Source organism: Echiichthys vipera (assembly GCF_963691815.1).
Source record: "Echiichthys vipera genome assembly, chromosome: 12".
Taxonomy (NCBI): Eukaryota; Metazoa; Chordata; class Actinopteri; order Perciformes; family Trachinidae; genus Echiichthys; species Echiichthys vipera.
In genome coordinates this window covers 25,558,822-25,580,184 of record NC_139837.1, presented here as the reverse complement: position 1 = coordinate 25,580,184, position 21,363 = coordinate 25,558,822, and the positions used below count along the sequence as shown (strand labels likewise).

The window sequence follows — 21,363 nt, the reverse complement described above, 5'->3', positions numbered from 1 at the left end:
CTAGACTACCACAGTGACACCCAAAGCAATTGTTGTCTAACTGATAGTCAGATGTATGTATTATTGTATTTGTACAATCAACTCCTGTGGTACGACTGACTTTTGTGGAGCAGTTTGACCTCTTGCAGAGCAGGTTTATATGAAATTGAGTAGTAGGACAGCTAATATGAATATGTCCCATTTTGGACTCTCTGGCTCTCCGTTCCCTTGAAGGTCAGAATTGTCAAGATGGTTTGGAATCAGCAACTGCCGCTGATTTGCAATTGTTACTACATCTACATTTCAGTTCGCCGATAAAAGTGGACAAAATGAGCTTCCGTGAAATGGTTTAGCTTGTGTATGTTGTGTTCAGACTGACCGCCTTTGTGCAAATTAGGCGGCGCGATTACACACCAAGTCAATGCAAAGACGTGACTAGATGCAAATTTGTTGCGGCGGCCAATGCAAACAATGTGAATTTCCTATAACTTGATTTGTGCAAATTAATTTTTGTAGCTGGTCTGATCACATCATTAGAGATTGAGTGAGGAGCTCAGACATCCGGAGGGAGTTCATAGTAATGTCGCAGAAGAACACGTTGGTGAGATTATATCAGATTAAAACAGATAAATCAACAACTTTTATATCAGTTTATCAGTAAGCTAGGCAACACTGGACCGACAGAGTTTACCGTAGGCCATGATAAGATATGAGACTTTTTCTCCCTCTACTGTCAAATGTAAAGCGCAGTGTCATCTGAAATAGAGAAAGTTGAAAAGCGGTTTTGCATGCTGATAAGTAAAGAGTTAACTTCTCAACCTAGTGTTTTATTATCTCATTGAAGAACTCTGCGGTTATAACCAGCCTGTAACTGGTCTTCTTAAAGTTGACGTACAACCGAAAGCCAGACAAGCTTTGCAAAATGCATAATACTCAAAAGGCTAACTGGGCTAAATTTCGAGATAAAGTTGCAACCCATTATGAAAAGCTTCCTGATTGATCCTGGCCTTGAAGTTATATCCCATACAAAGCTAGAACAGCGTGTATTTGAGCTATTCGTTCAGTAAATGTGCTGAGAAACTACCAACATTCATTCTGTTTACAGACGACACTACGTAGCATTAAGGTGAACCTCCTGTCCAACTGAAAACACATAACAGTATGTTATTTTTTTCAAAATATAAGAGTGTTTTAAATGCTTTATTTAAATGGTTAGCAACTGTTTTCTCAGAAAAAAATCCTGCGATCCAGACCGCCTTAAATTAAAAATCTCACAAAGATTGAAAAAAATGAAACCTTGGTGATGCAAAAACACCTAAACATTTCATGTCCGTGTTGGATAGCTGTGGATAAAGTGTTCAGACAGGCAGAACCAGTTTTTGGTGTTTTTTGGCACTGTTTTTATAAAGGATTGAGGATTTTCATTCCAAAATGCTACATATCCCTTTTCAGAAACATAAGGTACCTGAAACGTAAAGTACTCCAACTTCATAGTGAATGGTTTTGTTTTTGTTTTTGTTTTTTTTACAGATGCAGTTAGTTTATTTGTAAATTAACTGCATTATTTAGGATATCTCCTTTTGGAATGAAACCCCTGACATTTCATTGCTACCCTACAAAGGAAAAATTGCTTTAAATAAATACACATTACACGCAAAGAAAGTACTTTTTGTCAGGACCAATAATGTTTTTCTCAATTTATGCTCACTTGTTTAAATGTGTTGATGAATATATAAATGTAAGGTGGATCCAAAGAGCTAAACTTAACAACATTTCTATTATAACCATTCGACCGAATAATCTGAAATAGATGGATGTGTCTTAATAAGTTTTGATAATGATTTACTTAATTAAATTTGTTTCTATAACTTGACTATTAATCATCAGTGCAAAGTCTTGTAGAAAAATGACGATTTCATGAGAGGCACAAACTGGGAGGTTTTTTTGTTTTTCAAAACAAAAGCTGCTTCATCGTAGCAACTTTTTCTGATTGTCTGAAAGAAATGTAGTTTTTTGGGACCAGGTTGAAAATATGGAAGTGCATTGCAATCACTATAAAAAAATGTTTATTTTGATTTGTAATTATTACTCTGCATTTCATAATTATGATAATTGTTTATATCTTTACTCTTATTATCTAATTTTAAGGGTAAGGATCTTCTAATAATCTTATTCATTTTGTGATGATGAGATGTAATGATCTTCAGTACTCGTAATATCTTATCGTTACGACGCAGCAATAACAATATACAGTATGTATCTCGTAATTATGATATTTTGTAATATTTGTAATTACAAGGTATGACAATTATTTATCTATTTGCTTGTTTTTTTTAACATCAAAGAAACAGTGACAAACATTGCGCCTTCATCTGTGACAACCAACACAAGTGGATAAATTACTGCGAGATTACTTCCTATTTACTAAAAAAAGGATCTTGTCAGTATGAAATTAAATAATCTTAGAATTGTTACCTTGTATTTACAAAACAGATAAAGATGTTTCCTTGAAAACTAGGATCTCATAATTACAAGATAATAATTACGAAAGCCTAACCTCATAATTATGAAAATAACTCATAATTAGACTAGGATTATAACAAGATTCTTACTTTGTATTACAAAAGGATGTTGAGATTACAAGGTCAAATAATCAAGGTCAAAGATATTTACGGCAAAAAAATGGATTTCTTAATTGTGCAATGAATATTTTAATGGTATAATAATTACGCAACAAGGACTTCTTAATTACAAGATAATAAAACAAGATCCATACCTACAAATGATATATTATAAGGTCTTCATAACTTTGAAAATTAAATAATAATGAGATCTTTACCTCGTAATAACAAATCAAGATTCTCATAACTACAAGATAAAAAAATTAGGATATCCTTATCTTGTATTTACAAAACATGTAGAGATGAAAATTTTTTCCTTGAAACTAGGATTTCGTAATTAGGAGATCAAATAATTTAGCTTGTTACTTTGGAATTACAAAACAAGGATCTCATATCAATAAGGTTATGCCATCTTTAACCAAACAAGCATTTTTCTAATTACTGGATAAAACAATCACATAACAGGGATTTAATAACCATGAGAAATGATCGCAAAATTCTTTTGTATTCTTTTTGTAATTACAAAAATATTTAAGATCATTCCCTTGTAATTACGAAAAAGGATGCCATAATTACAAGATAACAGAATTACATGATCCTTACCTCATAATTACAGAACAAGAATATCATGACTACAAGATTAAAAATATTGCGATATCCTTACGTCGTAAAAGACGGAACAAGGATCTCATGTATACAAAATGTATCACATAATTATTATGAGTTATGTATAAAGTAATTATGGAATTTACTTTTTCTTGTAGTGAATGCAATGTACTTCTCTAATATCCCCCTAACAAACAACCTTTGTATGGTTTAATGGGCTGTTAAATAAGCAGTCAGTAAAGAACATTTCAATTTGTATTTTTAGTTAAGTAAAACTTTGGATTTAACTGATCTTTAAAATGTCTCCTGACTTGTATACATTTTGTGCTTTTCTTTAATTTTGTCACAATTGTTGAAGCCCCATCTTCAGAGTGCACTGACCCTCTCACTGAGGGTCTCCAGCTCCTCGTCGTGCTCCTGGTAACGCTCCACCATTGGACCACTGTCACCGCGGGGACCGTTGCCGAGGTGTGTAGGGTAGTCGAGGCCGCTAAGCTGGGCGTGGTGATGCCAGCGCAGGTCGTCGCTCTCATGGGTGATGTAGCGCTCGTTCATACGGGACTCCAGGTTCCTCAGGTCCAGCCACATCTGGTAGTCCTGGGGGATGAAAGCATGAATGTTTGGGTGAAGTTTTCATTTAAAATTGATTTAAAGTGTTTTTATTCCTCAAGCGCACGATTGATTATGGCATCAACTTGTTCATCTATCTGTCTGTTGTTCAGATATTATTGATATAGCCCAAAATGAAGACAATTGGAGTCATCCCGATGTTCCTAGGGTCCTCATTGTAAGATATTGGTAAGGCTTATCTTCACAAAAAAATCTTGTTGACTTTTTGTTGAGGGAAGATCAGGATCAGCTGATATTTGGAAAGTAGGAAGCTAAAAAAAAAAAGAGCGAGAGAGAGAGGACATCAAACTATTTTTTCCAAGGTCAAAAATTAACTTTCTGAGGAAAAAAATGTCTGTGTTTTGTTTATCTAGTCTACAATTTAATTTACACTGAAACAAAACATAAAACAAAAGTTTTTGGCAGCAAATTTAACACTCAAATCAAAATAGTGAATGCAAGAAGGAAAAACAGTATACCCATCAAAATGTTTTCTGTATCTCAGTCAGCTATCTTATTTAAGCTAATGTTAGCTTAGTAGAGATTGTGGGGTTTTTCAAACTGAATAAATACCAATATGTAAAAGCCACACATATAACAAGATTGAATTAGCTAAACAGTGTACAAGTGTTTATAACAAAAAAAAATGGACAGATTTATGCAACCAAAAATGTTTCTTAACTGTTGCATCCGCAGCTAACTTGAGTTTACATCATCTTAAAGAGATTGTGGGGTTCCAAACTGAATAAATACCACAAATAAACACTAAACTGCCCTAATAGCTCAATCTTGTTGTAACTGAGATATCTCATCTCATCTCATCTTCAGCCTCTTATCCGGGGTCCGGTCGCGGGGGCAGCAGCTCTAGCAGGGGACCCCAAACTTCCCTTTCCTGGGCCACATTAACCAGCTCTAACTGGGGGATCCAGAGGCGTTCCCAGGCCAGTGTGGAGATATAATCTCTCCACCTAGTCCTGGGTCTTCCCCGAGGCCTCCTCCCAGCTGGACGTGCCGGAACACCTCCCTAGGGAGGCGCCCAGGGGGCATCCTTACTGGATGCCCGAACCACCTCAACTGGCTCCTTTCAAAGGCAAAGGAGCAGCGGCTCTACTCCGAGTTCCTCACGGATGGCTGAACTTCTCACCCTATCTCTAAGGGAGACTCCAGCCACCCTCCTGAGAAAACCCATTCCGGCCACTTGTACCCGCGACCTTGTTCCCTCGGTCATGACCCAGCTTTCATGACCATAGGTGAGGGTAGGAACAAGGATTGACCGGTAGATCGAGAGCTTTGCCTTCCGGCTCAGCTCTCTTTCCGTCACAACGGTGCAGTAGAGCGACTGCAACACCGCCCCCCCCCTGCTCCGATTCTCCGGCCAAACTCACGCTCCATCGTCCCCTCACTCGTGAACATGATTCCGAGGTACTTGAATAATTTGTACAGATTTATGCAACAGAGAAGGTTTCTAAACTGCTGAATCTGCAGCTAACTTGAGCTAATGTTTGCTTGAAGAGATTGTGGGGTTCCAAACTGATTAATACCACACAATCACTAAAATGCTTTAATAGCTCAATCTTGATGTAACTAAGATATCTGCTGATAAAAAATAATAATTTGGACAGATTTATACATCAGAGAAGGTTTCTAAACTACTGTACCAGCAGCTATTGTTAGCTTGTAGAAACTGTGGGGTTTCTCAAACTGAATAAATACTACTAAACACCACACTGCTTTAAGTCAATGTATTTATGCATGAAGATGCCGCTGACTGCAACAGAGCAAAAAGAGGATGCGGAGGAAGATTGAAAAAAAATGATAAAAAAAGACGTTTTAATACAAAGTGGAAAGGGATGGCGAGATTGGCGACTGGCTTGTGTATGACGCCACAACAGAGGAGATGCTGTGCCTGTGTTCGGAGAAAGGAGGAAGCAGAGGGGAGGGTCTGCTGCTCCTCCTCCTCTTTAAGGACTCAGAGCCTCAGTCTGTGCTCTGTGCTCTGTGAAAGGGTTTTTAATCAGTGTCTGACCTCCACATTACAGTGGAATGTGGTTTGGTTTCTGTTCATTATTATGATTGTTGTTGTTGTTGTTTATCTAAATGTTATTCAGTCAAAATAATGAAAGTATGTCTTATCTTGAAAAGCCACATAAACTTATAAGTAATTTGTTATAAATGTAATGTTTATTGAACCTGGATATGTAAAGACGCTACAGTGACTAAGAAACAGTGACTAATGAAATGCAGTTGGGTGTTAACTAAATAAATGTGCCTATTAGTGAGATGATTGGCTGTTTTTTTATATCTGTTAGTTTCTATTCTAAATGCTGCCACACCAGCTCAGACACAGCTGTACGTCATTCTAGTCATTGAGATTAAGTTAATAACTCAACAGCACTTTAATGTGGATTCTGTTCAAGAATGCAACACTAAAAAATGCAACACTAAAAAACATTTTTATGAAAGCCTTACCTGTAACCAGGGGTGACTGAGGGTCTTGTCCACACTGTATCTCTTCCTCATCTTCACTTGCAGCAGGTTGTTAATCAGGTCAATTGCTGCCAGGAAAGGAAAGAAAGGAGGAAACCAGAAAAAAGGAAGACGGAAAAAGTGATGAGAGGTAAAGTGAGGGTCCAACAGAGGGAGGGATGAAGGGAGGGATGAAGAGAGGGAGGAGGATGTAGGGTCGGGGCCCTCCCCTGTGGTGAGGGGCCAGTCGGGGCTAATGAGCAAAGCTAACATGATGTTAACATTTCTTCAGGGGTCAGCGGTCTGAACAGCTCTGGGACCCCGGGCCCCTCAGGTCTACGGGGGCCTCCATCGCTTGGCATTATGCACATGAATGGACCTGCACATGAATACCCCCGTGAATATATCCGTCTCACTCTCTTTCGAAGAACCGTCGGGACTCTTGCTGCTTCTCAGGGTTTGTTTTTTCTCTCAGAGTTTTATCCCCTCCCTCATTCCTCTTTTTTTTAGAGGAGTCGCATGACCAAACTTTAATCTTGTTGGGTGTTTTTTTCAGCAGCAGGATGGCGATCCAGTCTGTCTATACAACTGTCAGCTCAATTCAGTTCAATTTTAATTATAGTGCCAAATCATAACAAAAGTTATCTCAAGACACTTTACATATAGAGAAGGTCAACACCACACTCTATGACTTATATGTGTATATAAGTTTACAGACACCCAAGAATTCCTCCATGAGCAGTAGTAATTGGCACTATCTTTAATAATAGTAATAATAATATTTTTCATACAGTATTTATCCAGCAATCCTAATCACAGTGGCGACAAAAACCTTACTTTTAAGGCAGGAACGTCAATCCAACCCAGGCAGATTGTCCCGCAATTATTAGTCTGTGTAAAGTAAATTCAGAGATTTGTTTCCAAACCTATTCTAGATATCAGAAAATTATTTGTGTCAACATGTGAACATACTGTAATTCATGTATTCCTGAATTATGGATTTTTTGGGGGGGCACACACCGCTCTCCATTGACTTTGTATTATGTGAGAGTGCCTCCTTGTTAATTCTGTCTGCCAGTAAAATGGTTATAATTGACCTAAAACTAACAGGCAAGAGTTTCTCTTCCTAAAGCTAGGTGAAGCATCCATTTTTTTCCAGAACTGATGATTGAGAGAGGCAACACCTCTCCTGTGATTGGCCAATGGCTTCAGCGCCTCCAGTGGAAGAGCCCCCATTTTTCAGAGAAGAGTGTACTGCTTAGTTTTGATAAATTGTAAACCTTATTGTTTCATACTTGGCGATATTTGAATTAATTTAGATTTTGCTTTTAGGTAAGTAATGCATGTTTTGTAGTGTGACAAACTGGGATCATACTTTTGTCATTGATTTAAACATTTTTCTTACATTTTTGAGTACATTTCTAAAGAGTTTTTGTATGAGCAGATCATGATTGGATGTTAATTACTTAACCATAGGGCCGCCCCCAAATAGTCGAGCAAGCACTGATCGACCAAAAAATCTTTAGTCGACCAAAATTTCATTAGTCAATTGGTCGCAGGGAAAAAAAAAAAAACATTTGGAGCCATGTCCTGTCAAAATTAAGTGAAAATAGTTGTGAGTTGGCGGCTGGCCTAAAAGGCCAGGGGGCTTTTAATTTGAAGGGCCAGATACAGTAAGTCGTGATTTTTTTTTTTAACACAACAGATCCCTTGACTGTACATCACAGTTAGACAGTTAAATATTAATAGCCAATCATTGAACAGAACAAGGATGACCCCAAAAAGGTCACATTAAAACTTTGCAAGGAAAACTTTGCCTCTCACTCGTCCACGATGAACATGACCTCCCACCTTAAACATGTAAGTAACATTAGATGAACATGACTTACCACCTAACCATGTAATTAATGTTAGCCTATCCAACTGCCCATGTTCCTACAGTTTTCTTACTGTTTTTTTTCTGACACATTCAGAATTAGGATCTGAAATAAATTTCATTAACAGACTTAAAGCGAGCGGCTGCGCGCACTTGTAAAATAATGGTTATTGATTATGGTGAATTATGTTATTCAGTCGCTGAGGCAATACTGATATATACTATATATATATATGCATCGATTAGTCAACTAATCACTCTAAATGACAACCACTGGATAATCCTTGGTCGGGGGAAGCCCTACTTAATCATACCTGTTTTTATCCAGGGTTTTCCTTTAATATGCAGGGATAGATGTTTATATCTTAAAGCACCTAAATTTGGTGGCCTAAGTGAAATTTAGGTGACCTAAATGTCAACTTGTGTAAGAACTTCAGAAAAGGTAATTTAACACAACTTAACTTTAGTGGCACTTCCATAAATGAAAAGACATAGACAGAACAAGAGTAAGAGATTAACTGAAAAAATGAAAACCTAAATTTTGTTAACATATAATTTTTGGCGTACTTTCTGAAAGCATTTTCACTTATATTAAACTACAGAAACAACATATTTTTGTGATGGAAGCTGTGTAATATTCAGTCTTATTCAACATAACGTTTTTATTTCAGTCGCTCCGTTATAAAACTTGAATTGTGTTCATGGGCAGAAGAAAAAAATTAGTTCTGTAACAGAATCCATTTAAAGTGATCTTTGAAAATGCAGATTTGTTGACGCAGTAAGAGTTTATTCTCTGACATTTTAACCTCCTGCAGCTGATAGAAAACAACTTTTTTACAACATGTATTCTGAAGTTGCCGTGTCTGGATGTGGAGGAGGTGGAGGAGAGGTTAAGAGCACTTTGGGGGATCCGGGCAGATGAGCGAAGTGACTCAGGCTGATTTAAATCTGTCTCGTAGTCAACAGACAATTCCAGCCAACACACACACACACACTCACGGTGGACGCATTTAGAGACGATGACGCAACATCATGAGTCACACAGCACAGAAACTGACTCCAAAGACAAAGTGATGCAGATCTCATTCTGCAGCAGGAAGAAGTAATAACCTCTGCTGCTGTTTTGAGGAAAAAATAACGACGAGTCATACAGGAACAAAGCGTTCATCTTTGATCGCGGCATCATGTGGGATGTTGACACTATTCATAATTGAAAACGACCCTCTGCAGCAACATATGAAACTCCTGGTTGAATCATCAGTAAAAAGTAATAGTGAGTGCATTTTCATGAGTATCCTGGTGTTGATATATATTCAGGATGTGGCGTTTACATGGAAGAGAAACCAGGAAAATAATGTGAAGAAATTTGTGCATTTTCTACATATTTATTTTGTGTGTATTCCATGTATTAAAAGCTGGAGATGTAGTATAAAATGGTGAATCTACGCTAAAGGACGCAGGTTGTGGTGGTGGATGGGTACCAAAACACAGGACTTTCAAAAGGCAAACAGGGTGTGTGTCCCGTTGCCTTCATGTCCCAGACATACCAAATCAAACCACAACCTTTTTTTCTAATCCTAACCAAGTGTTTTTCATGTCTAACCCTAGCCATCACCTTTTGTAGGCCATAACATATGTTTTTTGACACCAAAAGCAACAGTTGCAGTCCACTTCCAGTCCATCACCGGTCTTGCGGTTAACTTCCGTTTGCAGTTCCGTGAATGAAGCCTATACGCAATAGAACTTTTCGTTATCTGGCTTCACAAACCAGAACATTATTTTTTATATAATCAGTATAGAAAGCAGCCTTCTGAGAACCTTTGCAGAGTCATATCAGTGCAAAATCCACAGATAAAAGGTCTGTTTTCTTTCCAGCTAAAAAATTAATTGATGAATCTTTCCCTCTAAAATCTGAAATCTCAAAAATACATTTTGATTCATTTTAATTTACTTTTGAGGTTTTTAGATTGAGTTTTTGTGGTTGAGGTACACGATGTTACGTACCTTCCTGGGAAACATTCTTCCAGGGATGAGGAGGGTACATGAAGGCCGCGTTTTGGATCTGATCGTTGATATCCTCGTCTTCATTGAAAGGGAACGTCCCACTGAGACTGCAGCACAAACAAATGATAATGATAAGGAAGAAGAACATGAGAAAGATGAGAAAGTAAAAAATAAAAAGGCATAATGATGAAGAAGAGGAAGCACTGTAAAGGTGAGTTGTCAGTTTTAGATGGTCTTTGTTTATCTCTGTCAGGTGAGTCTCCTACCTGACGTAGATGATGACTCCGACCGACCACATGTCCAGAGAGCGGTTGTAGCCTTTGTTCCTCAGGACCTCGGGAGCAAGATAGGCCGGCGTGCCGACTACCGAACGCCTGAACGACTTCTCACCAATGATCCGAGCAAAGCCAAAGTCACACAGCTTCACCTGAAACAAGAGTTTGTGGTCATTCTAAAGATCTTTGGTTTGTGTTACAACCAAGACTGAAAAGAAATAATTGAAATGCAGTAGAAACACAAAGTGTGAAGCTAAAAATTGTTCCCTTTAAGACATTATATACGCATGCGTGAAAAGTTGCATGCTGCCTGTTACTGCTCCAGCCTTTGAGTTCGCTTTTTTAAACTTTAACTTTTATTCTCCTTTTGTTCGTTCTGTTTCTTCACCCTAACTTCTGTGAAGTTCTGCCCTCTACAATGAGATTACTTTCGATTCAACAATCTAACCTCAAAGGAAAACTGTTCACACATGGCCCGGGTGACCCCAACGACTGTCGTTCAGACTCAATAGAGCACTAACGATGTCGAAACCAACTGCCCACCACCGACTGTCACTCTAACGACGGGCGTGGGCACTTGGAGCACAAAGGGTTTCAGTGACATCATCGGCCTTGTGAGAGGTTAAATACCTGGATCTCCACACCAGTTAGGGCGCGCTCACACTATCCTCCCGGACCGAGACCCGGACTTTAGGGTACTTGTCCCCCCTCCCTCTCCCCCCCGCGCCCCAGCCCCGTTTGTACTCACACTACCAGGGCCTCGGCCAATACTTCTTGCTGTCCATACGCCATCACGCCGTAACACGTCACACGCATTGATCGCGTGTGTGTGGCTTTATTTACAAATCTTCCCACAGACAGTTTTTGTGCGTCTTGTCGACTGTTTTTGAATATTTTCATCCGACCAAATCTGCAGTAAACACTCCACCTCCGCATCACACCAACGTGAACCTTTCACCACCATTGTTGTTTTTGTTGTTAAATGTCCGCGCATGGTCCCTCCTTCTATTTACATGTCTGAACAGGCGCACATACCGCTACTGCCGTAGGGCTCGTGCTCGTGCGCGTACACTTGCGCACGCTCGTGCTCGTACATGTGCAAACGGCTCCGCTAAAGCCCACCTATTTCAAGCGGGCCGTGGCGGCCCAGCTGGCCCCAGTTGAGCGCGGAGCGGGTGCGCTCACACTACTTAAAGGTACTAGACTTTAGCTGAAAAACCGGTTTTGGCCGCGGCCAAAAGGATAATGTGATCACGCCCTTAGTTGGACCAGTCCCAGCCTGGTCAGATGCGTACATGAACTGATGAAGCCTCTTGGATGAGAGGTGAAACGTCTTCCTAGACAAACAACCAGTCCCGTTGTTTTTGACTGAAATTGCTTTGAGGATAACGATGACCTGGACGAATGAGAACATTCACAGGCTTGTTACTTTCGATTGTTTTTGTGTTTCTTTTCCTGCTGTTTTTATCAATGCCTCTTCCACCAGGACACGCTGCCTTTGTTTACTCCAGAGAACACCTGATCACGCTAATGCCGACCGGCATAGCAGCCAGACCAGCTGACATTCTACAACAAAATGGATGAACTGACGGCGCTAATGCAGAACCAGCCGGAGGACCGTGAGTGCAGTCTGATGTGTTTCACGGAGACATGGCTGCACAGGGACATTACGAATCAGAACGTCTCCATGGATGGCTTCCACACCATTCGGGCTGACTGGGACTGCACCGAGAGTGACTGACTGGCCTGCACTTTGTGAGCCACACAGGGAGGACACCGATGGGCTCACTGAGTGCATCACAGACTACATCAATTTTTGTGTGGACTGCAATGTCCCAGCTCGGACTGTAACTTGCTACGCTAATAACAAACCTTGGATCGCGAAGGACATTCAAGCCATTCTGAATGAAAAGAAAAAGCATTCAGAGATTGCAAACATGATGAGGTGAGGAGAGTGCAGGGGGTACTCAAACGTATAATCAGGGAGGCTAAAGACAATTATAGGAGAGAGCTGGAGAATAAACTCCAGCAGAACAACATGAGGGGCGTGTGCAGTGGCATCACTGGGTTCCAGAAGACTGGTAGCACAGGGTTGGAGAATGGTGTGGACCAGGCCAATGTACTGAACCTATTTTTCAATAGGTTTGATACAACGGCCCTTCCTACACATGACTCTTCTGCTGGTGGCCCCTCAACTAATGCCACTTTGACTCCCCCTACTCCTCCTCCTTAAGGACCCCTTGACTGTCCCTCATAACATCTTTTCACACCTACCTATTCCAGCCCTCCCCCCTGCTCTACATCCTGTCCTCCACAACCTGATGACCTCAGCCCTCCCCCAACAGACACCTCTACTGTGTCCTTCACGCCTGACCTGGTGAGAAGACAGTTGACAAGACTCCACTCTGGCAAAGCTGCAGGCTCCGATAGTGTATTTCCCAGGGTGCTTAAAGCCTGTGCCCCCCCCCCAGCTATGTGGAGTACTGAGTCAAGTCTTCAGCCTGGCCCTGCACCTCCAGAGGGTCCTGTGCAGTGGAAGACGTCCTGCCTCGTGACTGTGCTGAAGACGCTGCGTCCCAGTGGCCCTCAGGACTACAGACTGGTGGCCCTGATGTCCCACATCATGAAGACCATGGAGAGACTCGTCCTGGAGCAGCTAAGGCCTACGGTCAGGCCCTTCACTGTTCCACTACAGTTCACCTACCATCCCCGTCTGGGAGTTGAGGACTGCATCACCTACCTGCTGAATAGAGTCTACAGTCTTCTGGACAAGCCTGCGAGCACTGTGAGAGTCATGTTCTTTGACTTCTCCAGTGCATTCAACACCATCCGTCCGGCTCTACTGGGTGAAAAGACGACTGTGATGCAGGTGGAGGCCCCCCATCGTGGCCTGGATTGTGGATTACCTGATGGGCAGACCACATTATGTACGCCTACAGAACTGTGTGTCTGACAGGGTGGTCAGCAACACTGGGGCCCCACAGGGGACTGTCCTCTCACAACTACAGGGGACTGCAATTGGCTGCATTGGAAAGGGGGATTAAAGTGAATACAGGACTGCTGTGGGCAACTTTGTCACTTGGAGTGAGCGGAATCACCTGCAGCATAATGTGACTAAAACAAAGGAGCTCACAGTGGATCTGAGGAAGGTAAAAACACCTGTGACCCCAGTCTCCACCCAGGGGGTCCCTGTGGACCCTGTACAGGAGTATAAGTACTAAAGTAAAGTATTTCTGATTCTGATTCTGATTAGCATTTTGTTTGTTTCCTGGTTTCTCAGAGTAGCAGGTTTGGCAGATGACACACAGAAAATAAAGTGTGTGAGCCCCCAACAGCCGGCCTGATGCATCATTAGAGCTAACAGCTAACAGTGTGTCTTACACAAACAGCTATTTCTGGAGAGGAGACTGAAAAGTGCAGAAAGCTGCTAATAGTTTCACTGAAAGCTAATGGACTGTCTGTGTCTGGTTTGTTTTCTTGCCCCTGCATCTTTTTGTATTATCACTTTGCTCCGTTTTGTGTATATATATATAAATATATATATATATATATATATATATATATATATAATATACACGGTCTGGCCTGGCCCGGCTTCTGCATGATGATTGGATGAGCGGTCTGAGGCGTAATCATTTTTTGATTGACAGCTTGATTGACACAGCCACTGCCTGTGACAAGATCTACTCAGTCACTGCAAGGCTGCAGACACAGCACCCTGAGGAATTTATGATCATCTCTGGGACTTTAATCATGTAACTTGGATTCTACCTTGGCTTGTTTTTAACAGGTTGTAGACTAGACCAGAAACAACAGAACAATTGATCTCCTGTATGCTAATATAAGGGGTGCATACAGAGCGACTCCCCTCCCCCCACTGGGGAAGTCTGATCACAACCTGGTTGACCTACAGCCACTGTATACCCCCCCCGGTCCAAAAACAGCCGGTGACAACTCACACCGTCAGGGGGTGGTCCCCTGAGATTGAAAATGCCCTGAGGACATAGATGGGATGACACATTGTCTGACGGAGTACCTGAACTTCTGTGCAGACTTGGTCTCCCCAGTCAAGACTGTCCGCTGTTACCCTAATAACAAGCCGTGGGTAATGCGGGAAGTTAAGGCTGTCCTTAACAAGAATAATTCAGTTTTTTCTTAGGGTTAGGATTTTATTAAAAAAGGATACAATGTTCCCCAGTCACATACAAAGTGGGGAACATAGGTAAGCTCCCCTTCCCTGACATTAGCATGTAGCTAGCTGTATGTAGCAGCATCTGTAAAATTGTCTGTTGTTGTCATTTCAGATCACATTTATGCTGGAACATGTTGGACTGTGGGGGTTTTGCTTTATATTATATTCACTGTCATTTCTCACAGTAAAAAGTGTCGCTACACCGTAACTAACTGTTGAAGCTGGTGGATGACGGGTAGCTAACTAGCATCTACCGAGAGATGACTTAGAGCCTACTCACACTGTCCTTTTGGCCGCGGCCAAAAACGTTTTTTCAGCTAAAGCCTAGTACCTTTAAGCAGTGTGAGTGGACCCGCTCCGCGCTCAACTGCGGCCAGCGGACCGTCCACGGCCCGCTTGAAAGAGGTGGGCTTTAGCGGAGCCGTTTGCACATGTACGAGCACGAGTGTGCGCACGTGTACGAGCACGAGCACGAGCCCTACGGCAGTAGCGTTATGTCCGCCTGTTCCGACATGTAAATAGAAGGACGGACCATGCGCGGACATTTAACAACAACAACAATGGCGGTGAAAGGTTCACGTTGGTGTGGTGCGGAGGTGGAGTGTTTACTGCAGATTTGGTCGGATGAAAATATTCAAAAACAGTCGACAAGACGCACAAAAACTCTGAGGTCTATGGAAAGATTTGTAAACAAAGCCACACACACGCAATCAATGCGTGTGACGTGTTACGGCATGATGGCGTATGGACAGCAAGAAGCATTGGCAGGCCCTGGCAGTGTGAGTACAAACGGGGCTGGGGCGCGGGGGGGTGAGGGAGGGGGGACAAGTACCCTAAAGTACCCTAAAGTCCGGGTCTCGGTCCGGGAGGACAGTGTGAGTACGCTCTAAAGGCCAAAAATTTTGGTCAATGAGGGAAAATGTTGTGGTAACACAAAATATAAAAAATGAAACAAAGACACAAAAATAAGCAATAATACATAAATTCAAGAAGAACAGAGCAGTGAAATCTAACCTCCCAATGTGAAACAATATCAGCAGTGCAACTGTTATTGTGAATATGTGACAATATAGATATAATAATCCTTTAAAAGTGAATAATTATTATTATTATGAAATTATAAAAATAGCTTTGCAGAATTAATAGTGTGATTGAACAAATCGCAGATATGAGCAGTGTAACAGTCTTGAATATATGAAGTATATATATATTTATAAGTAATGTAGATAAGTAATCAATAATTTTCAAATCCTTTTAAAATGAAGTACTTCTGCACAACAGCTCAATATGTTTGATGAGTATGATGCTTTAATAAAAAGAAAGAAATACACAGTTATGCATGATTAGTTCAGAATAATTTAAATAAATACTATGCAACTTGCATCAAAAAGACTCAAACCTGTGGAAATGCATCAGCAGAAGCCAGCAGGACGTTTTCAGGTTTCAGGTCACAGTGGACGATGTTCTTGAAATGGAGATGACGCAAAGCCACCAGGATCTGACAGTGACACACACGCGCACACACACGCACACACACACATACAACACACAACACAACACAACACACAACAGTAAATCATTCAGTAATAATCATTCCCTTCGGCTGAGGTTCTGTAGTGTGAACAAGGCTTCACCTGTGTGACCAGGAACTTGGTGATCCTCTCCGGCAGTCGTCCTTTCTCACTGGACAGGATCATCTCCAGCATGTCTCCGTGGAGCTTCTCCATGACGACGAACACTCTCTCCGGCGTTTCGAACATGCAGTCGAGGTTGACCACGCCCGGATGGTGCAAACTCTGGGAGGAGGAGAAACTATCTTCATGTAAAGTTCTGCTAAACTGATCTCCGTTGCTATGTTTCCGCCTGCCGTCCACTCTACTCTGGTGTTTCTGAGCCCCATAGAAAACCCTGGGGTTGTGTTTTAGGGCGTGATCACACTGTCCTTTTGGCCTCGGCCAAAACCGTTTTTTCAGCTAAAGTCTAGTACCTTTAAGCCATGTGAGTGCACCCGCTCCGCGCTCAACTGCGGCCAGCGGACCGTCCAGGGCCCGCTTGAAAGAGGTGGGCTTTAGCGGAGCCGTTTGCACATGTACGAGCACGAGCGTGCGCACGTGTACGAGCACGAGCACGAGCCCTACGGCAGTAGCGTTATGTCCGCCTGTTCGGACATGTAAATAGAAGGACGGACCATGCGCGGACATTTAACAACAACAACAATGGTGGTGAAAGGTTCACGTTGGTGTGGTGCGGAGGTGGAGTGTTTACTGCAGATTTGGTCGGATGAAAATATTCAAAAACAGTCGACAAGACGCACAAAAACTCTGAGGTCTGTGGAAAGATTTGTAAACAAAGCCACACACACGCGATCAATGCGTGTGACGTGTTACGGCGTGATGGCGTATGGACTGCAAGAAGCATTGGCCGAGGCCCTGGCAGTGTGAGTACAAACGGGACTGGGGCGCGGGGGAGAGAGGGAGGGGGGACAAGTACTCTAAAGTCCGGGTCGTGGTCCGGGAGGACAGTGTGATCACGCCCTTAGTCTAGACCTTTAAATCTATATTTATATTTTTATATATATGTATATCAATAAAGGAATTATATTCTATTCTATTTGATGTTGTATTCTATTCTATATTGAGGTAAGTTGCAGCCTGAAGAAATGAAATGAAATGATGATATTTCCAGCAGCAGAACTGAAGTGAACAGTGTTTTCTGTGCAGGTGAATGTTGCAGCAGCAGCTTCTGCAGGTTGAGCAGCGCTGCAATATTACAGGATGTCACACCCCTACAGTGTTGCCACGGTAATTAAGTCGTTCACGACAGTAAGTCTCACTTATTGCCAACACCACTGCTGTGTGCGTGTATGTGTGTGTGTGTGTGTGTGTGTGTACCTGCAGGATGGCCACCTCGTTGCGCAGCTGACTCTCCTGTTTGGTGGGGAAGCGGAGTTTGTCGATGATCTTGATGGCAACGTCTCGGCCGGACTTTCTGTGTTTACCTGCAAGAAAACACACTCAGCTGTTACAATATTATCAATTATCATCAAATATTGTCTTTTATAAGCTAAATCATCGTATGTTGAGACACTTTGATTTGAGCCTTAGCTTACAATAAGCTGACACATTTTTTTTATGTATAAGAAATCCAGACTTAAGGAAGAGAAACCAAATATTAAGAGAAACTTATATTTGGAATAACATCGGAGATACAGAGAAAAAATGCCATTCAATAACAATATTATTCCCCCTATATTTTTTCATTATGATTCATTTCTAAAGAAAAGAAAATAATCAGGTATTGCAGGTTTCATTGTCCTTGTTCGTTTCACCTCCATACACGATGCCAAACTGTCCTGAACCAAGAACCTCGTCAGGGAAGATCTGATACACAGAGTTGATATCCTGAAAAACACAGAAGGTTCACATCAGTTATTTAATATGGTTCAATAAACTACAGAAAGAAAGAAAATCTTTCAGATCACTTAAAGATGTTATACTAGTTTTAAGGGTCATATTTTTATTTTGTGGGTCAACTACAATAGGTTAACATGTTTCAATCTTTAAAAAAACAAGAATTAATAAATTAAGATGATATAGAAAACATTTCTACGGAACATATCGGCATTAAAAAACTGCCATTTTTTGGTGGAACTTCTCGTTTCACCCGTGTCCGTAAGCTTTCAGGAAATGTGCAGACATATGGTCAAAATGAACACAGAGTACAGACAGAAGACTATCTAACACTGAGCCTAAGTGACCCTTAAAATGGCAGAAAATGGAATTACTCAAGTACAAATTCCTCAAAATGAATACTTGAGTAAATGTGCATTGTTACTTGCCACCACTGGGAAGGCCCAGATTCACCTAAAGCCTTAAAAGTTCTAAAGGCTGCTCAGCTGAAGTGGAGGAAGGCGAGGCAGAAATTGGGTTGAACAAAAAAGTGAATTGCATCAATTCATCACCTGCTGGAGGGGTTTTCAGAGGAGCTTTCTGCAGCATGGAGCCCACTGAGCGGAGCTACACGGCGTCAGTGATCTGCCACAGCTTTGACACCAAAACTGCTAAATATTTTCTTCTTGTCTGCAATCACGTCTCCCTTTTCTCCCCCGTTAGCTGACAGCCTAATATCACACCTCAAGCAAAGAGGACAGAAATACAATATTATAAACCTCCTCCCTCTTCCCCGAGCCGCGCTGCCTAATTACCATCCGTCGCCATGGAGACCGTTTGGCTGAGTGAGTAATCACAGTAATCTCCATTTGAGGTGCTCGAAGACGTGCTCACCTTGGAGACGGCGAAGGTGCGCACACCGCAGCATGGAGACGAGACTGGATGTTCTATGTGCTTACATTTGCATGAATAGAGTTTGCAGACATTTGGTGTCACATCTCGATGATGTGAACGCATACGCGAGTAGTTTGACACATGCCGACCTGCTCAGGGGAAACTCTGGGTCCCGTCCCGCAGTCTTCAAATGCAATGAGAGAGAGTGAGAAGATGGATCAGACGGAGGAGATAAACAAACAGGATGTGGTTTGTGTTTCGAGGAAGGGAAGGGGACAGTGATTTCCCTGCTTCCTGTACGCCAGCATGCAATGCATTATGGTAGAGTGGCAGGGAGCTCCCATAGACTGTAGAAATGATGGACGCAGTCTCCGCGACATCGCCTGGATGGGTTCTGAAGAGCCAAATGAAGAGATGGGGTTTGTCTGAAGTTATCCATATCACACAGAAAAGCAAGAGATGTGGGGAACGACTGAAACAGACCTCCAAACAGAAATGATACTCTAGATTAGCTTCCGCGGGTGTTAGCATGGCTTTTTTCGAACAAGAAGGTTATTTTCAGGGCCAAAACGTAGCAAATTAACAGTTTCTTCTGCAGTGTCTTGTTACAAGCTGTTGACTTAATGGAGGCTTATTAGCATAGCTCCAGCATGAGACAGGGACACAAGGAGGACTAAACATCTTGTGCCTTTAGTCCAATTAAACGCACAGCAATCCGGTTTATTAGTGCGATATTTGCATGAATAATTCCCCAACGCATGCGTCCATCCAGTCAGCTTAATATCCACACACCAACAGCACAAACAAGGCTGAGAGTTGAGAGGTTAAGACGGCCGCGGAGCAGACAGGCAGCTAGCAGTTAATGTTAGCCTCCTGAGACGCAACCAGCTGTCAGTCAAAGCAGCCACGCTCCTTAATTATGCAGAAGTTTAAGCTTCACTCAAGCCCCCACCACAGCGACTTCCTGGTTGATCCAATCAGGAAGGGCCAAAAACGGCCGTTATCTGAGTGTCCACTAGGAGCAGGTTTCATAATAGAGCAGTTTGTCATTGACTCCCATGTTAAACAGGCCGTTTTCACAGCATCATTAAACCTGTTTAAGGCCTGGGACAAAAGAACATTCTAGTCTGTATGTTTAGGTCATATCTCCATGACAACACTGAGGGGGGTGAATTTTTGTAACATTTATTTTGTTGAAAGTTAAAGTAATAATTAGGTGCGGCCTCTTAAGTGGCCCTCACTTCTCCTCAGAGGCTAGTTGTCAGGATTAGCATCATTAGCATGCTAACTCTGTCATCTCGACCTGGACTGTGGTCATTTGTGTGGTGGTGTTTCCATAAGTGACAAGATGGTTTGCTCTTCGATCGACTGAACCCACAGATGGTTTAGGAACACACCGTGTTAACGTTAGCTCAGTCATGCTTATTATATAGCCGCACCTGCACCATGACTCGCAATATAGCTTACTGTCGATGACACATACACTAGATGCTAATCTGGAGCACGGGAGGAGCGGGGCTGTGAGGGTCTGTGTTTTACAGTCTATGAGCATTGGACTGTGTTGTATATCAGATTACCTAGTAACATGTTCTGTTAGCCTAGCTCCCGGACAGTGGAGCTAATGTGGCTTATTCATTAAACGTCAGCCAGATGGACGTATCTCCCTCCCCCCACATCAATGCCCTTTTTTGGTAAGAGGAAATGAGGAGGAGCCACAGCCTGACAAGATGGCGGCTCCCAGAGGCAAATATGATTGGATCAAGTTGAGAGAGCGGACCCCGGCAGAAAGACTACGTCCATTTTTCTACAGTCTATGGCTTTAATATAATTTAAAGTTGTCATGAATAGTGAAATTATCTACAGAGACCAAAAGTGTTTTTTTGTAGCAGCTGTAAACATGTTTATTTCTGCCTTAAAGACATTTTTACATGGAGGTCTATGCGATTGATGTGTTCTGGAGCCTCTAGAGGTCACTTGATGAACTGCAGTTTTTGGCACTTGCACATCAGTAAAAGTAAAAAGTATGTTGTAATAAAACCACGCTGACAAGTACAATTTTTTTTTCTAATTACCTTAGTTTAGTTCACTGCCCACCTCTGATTTTAAGCTATTTATTTTTATTTGATAGAAATATTGCTTTTTCAGAGGTACAGTTGCACAAGACCAGTTTTTAAAATGTGATGCAATATTCTAGATTAAAATACCAAAAGTATATGAAATAGTTAGACCATTAAAGTGCAGCTTATATATGAATACATTATAATAATGATCTAATACTTTAACAGTATATTAATGACAGTACTTTTACTTTAAGTACAACTTGTTGCTGATACTTAAGGTGGTATTTCTGTGTCCTGACTGCCTGTGTGTAGTGTAGTGTGTGTGTGTGTGTGTGTGTGTGTGTGTGTGTGTGTGTGTGTGTGTGTGTGTGTGTGTGTGTGTGTGTGTGAGT

General features: G+C 41.8%; 1 protein-coding gene across 1 annotated transcript in view; it reads right to left on the bottom strand.

The window, feature by feature from the left end:
* Nucleotides 1-3,572: 3,572 nt before the first annotated feature.
* Nucleotides 3,573-21,363, bottom strand: part of prkd1 (protein kinase D1) — a gene marked incomplete at both ends in the record, with an annotated part of 51,937 nt that continues 34,146 nt past the window's right edge. Inside the window, 8 exons of the mRNA XM_083923781.1 lie at nucleotides 3,573-3,803; nucleotides 6,285-6,370; nucleotides 10,162-10,268; nucleotides 10,428-10,588; nucleotides 16,028-16,126; nucleotides 16,263-16,424; nucleotides 17,520-17,626; nucleotides 17,957-18,029. Of these exons, the coding sequence (XP_083779907.1) occupies nucleotides 3,573-3,803; nucleotides 6,285-6,370; nucleotides 10,162-10,268; nucleotides 10,428-10,588; nucleotides 16,028-16,126; nucleotides 16,263-16,424; nucleotides 17,520-17,626; nucleotides 17,957-18,029 (1,026 nt within the window). The remainder of the gene's footprint in view (nucleotides 3,804-6,284; nucleotides 6,371-10,161; nucleotides 10,269-10,427; nucleotides 10,589-16,027; nucleotides 16,127-16,262; nucleotides 16,425-17,519; nucleotides 17,627-17,956; nucleotides 18,030-21,363) is intronic.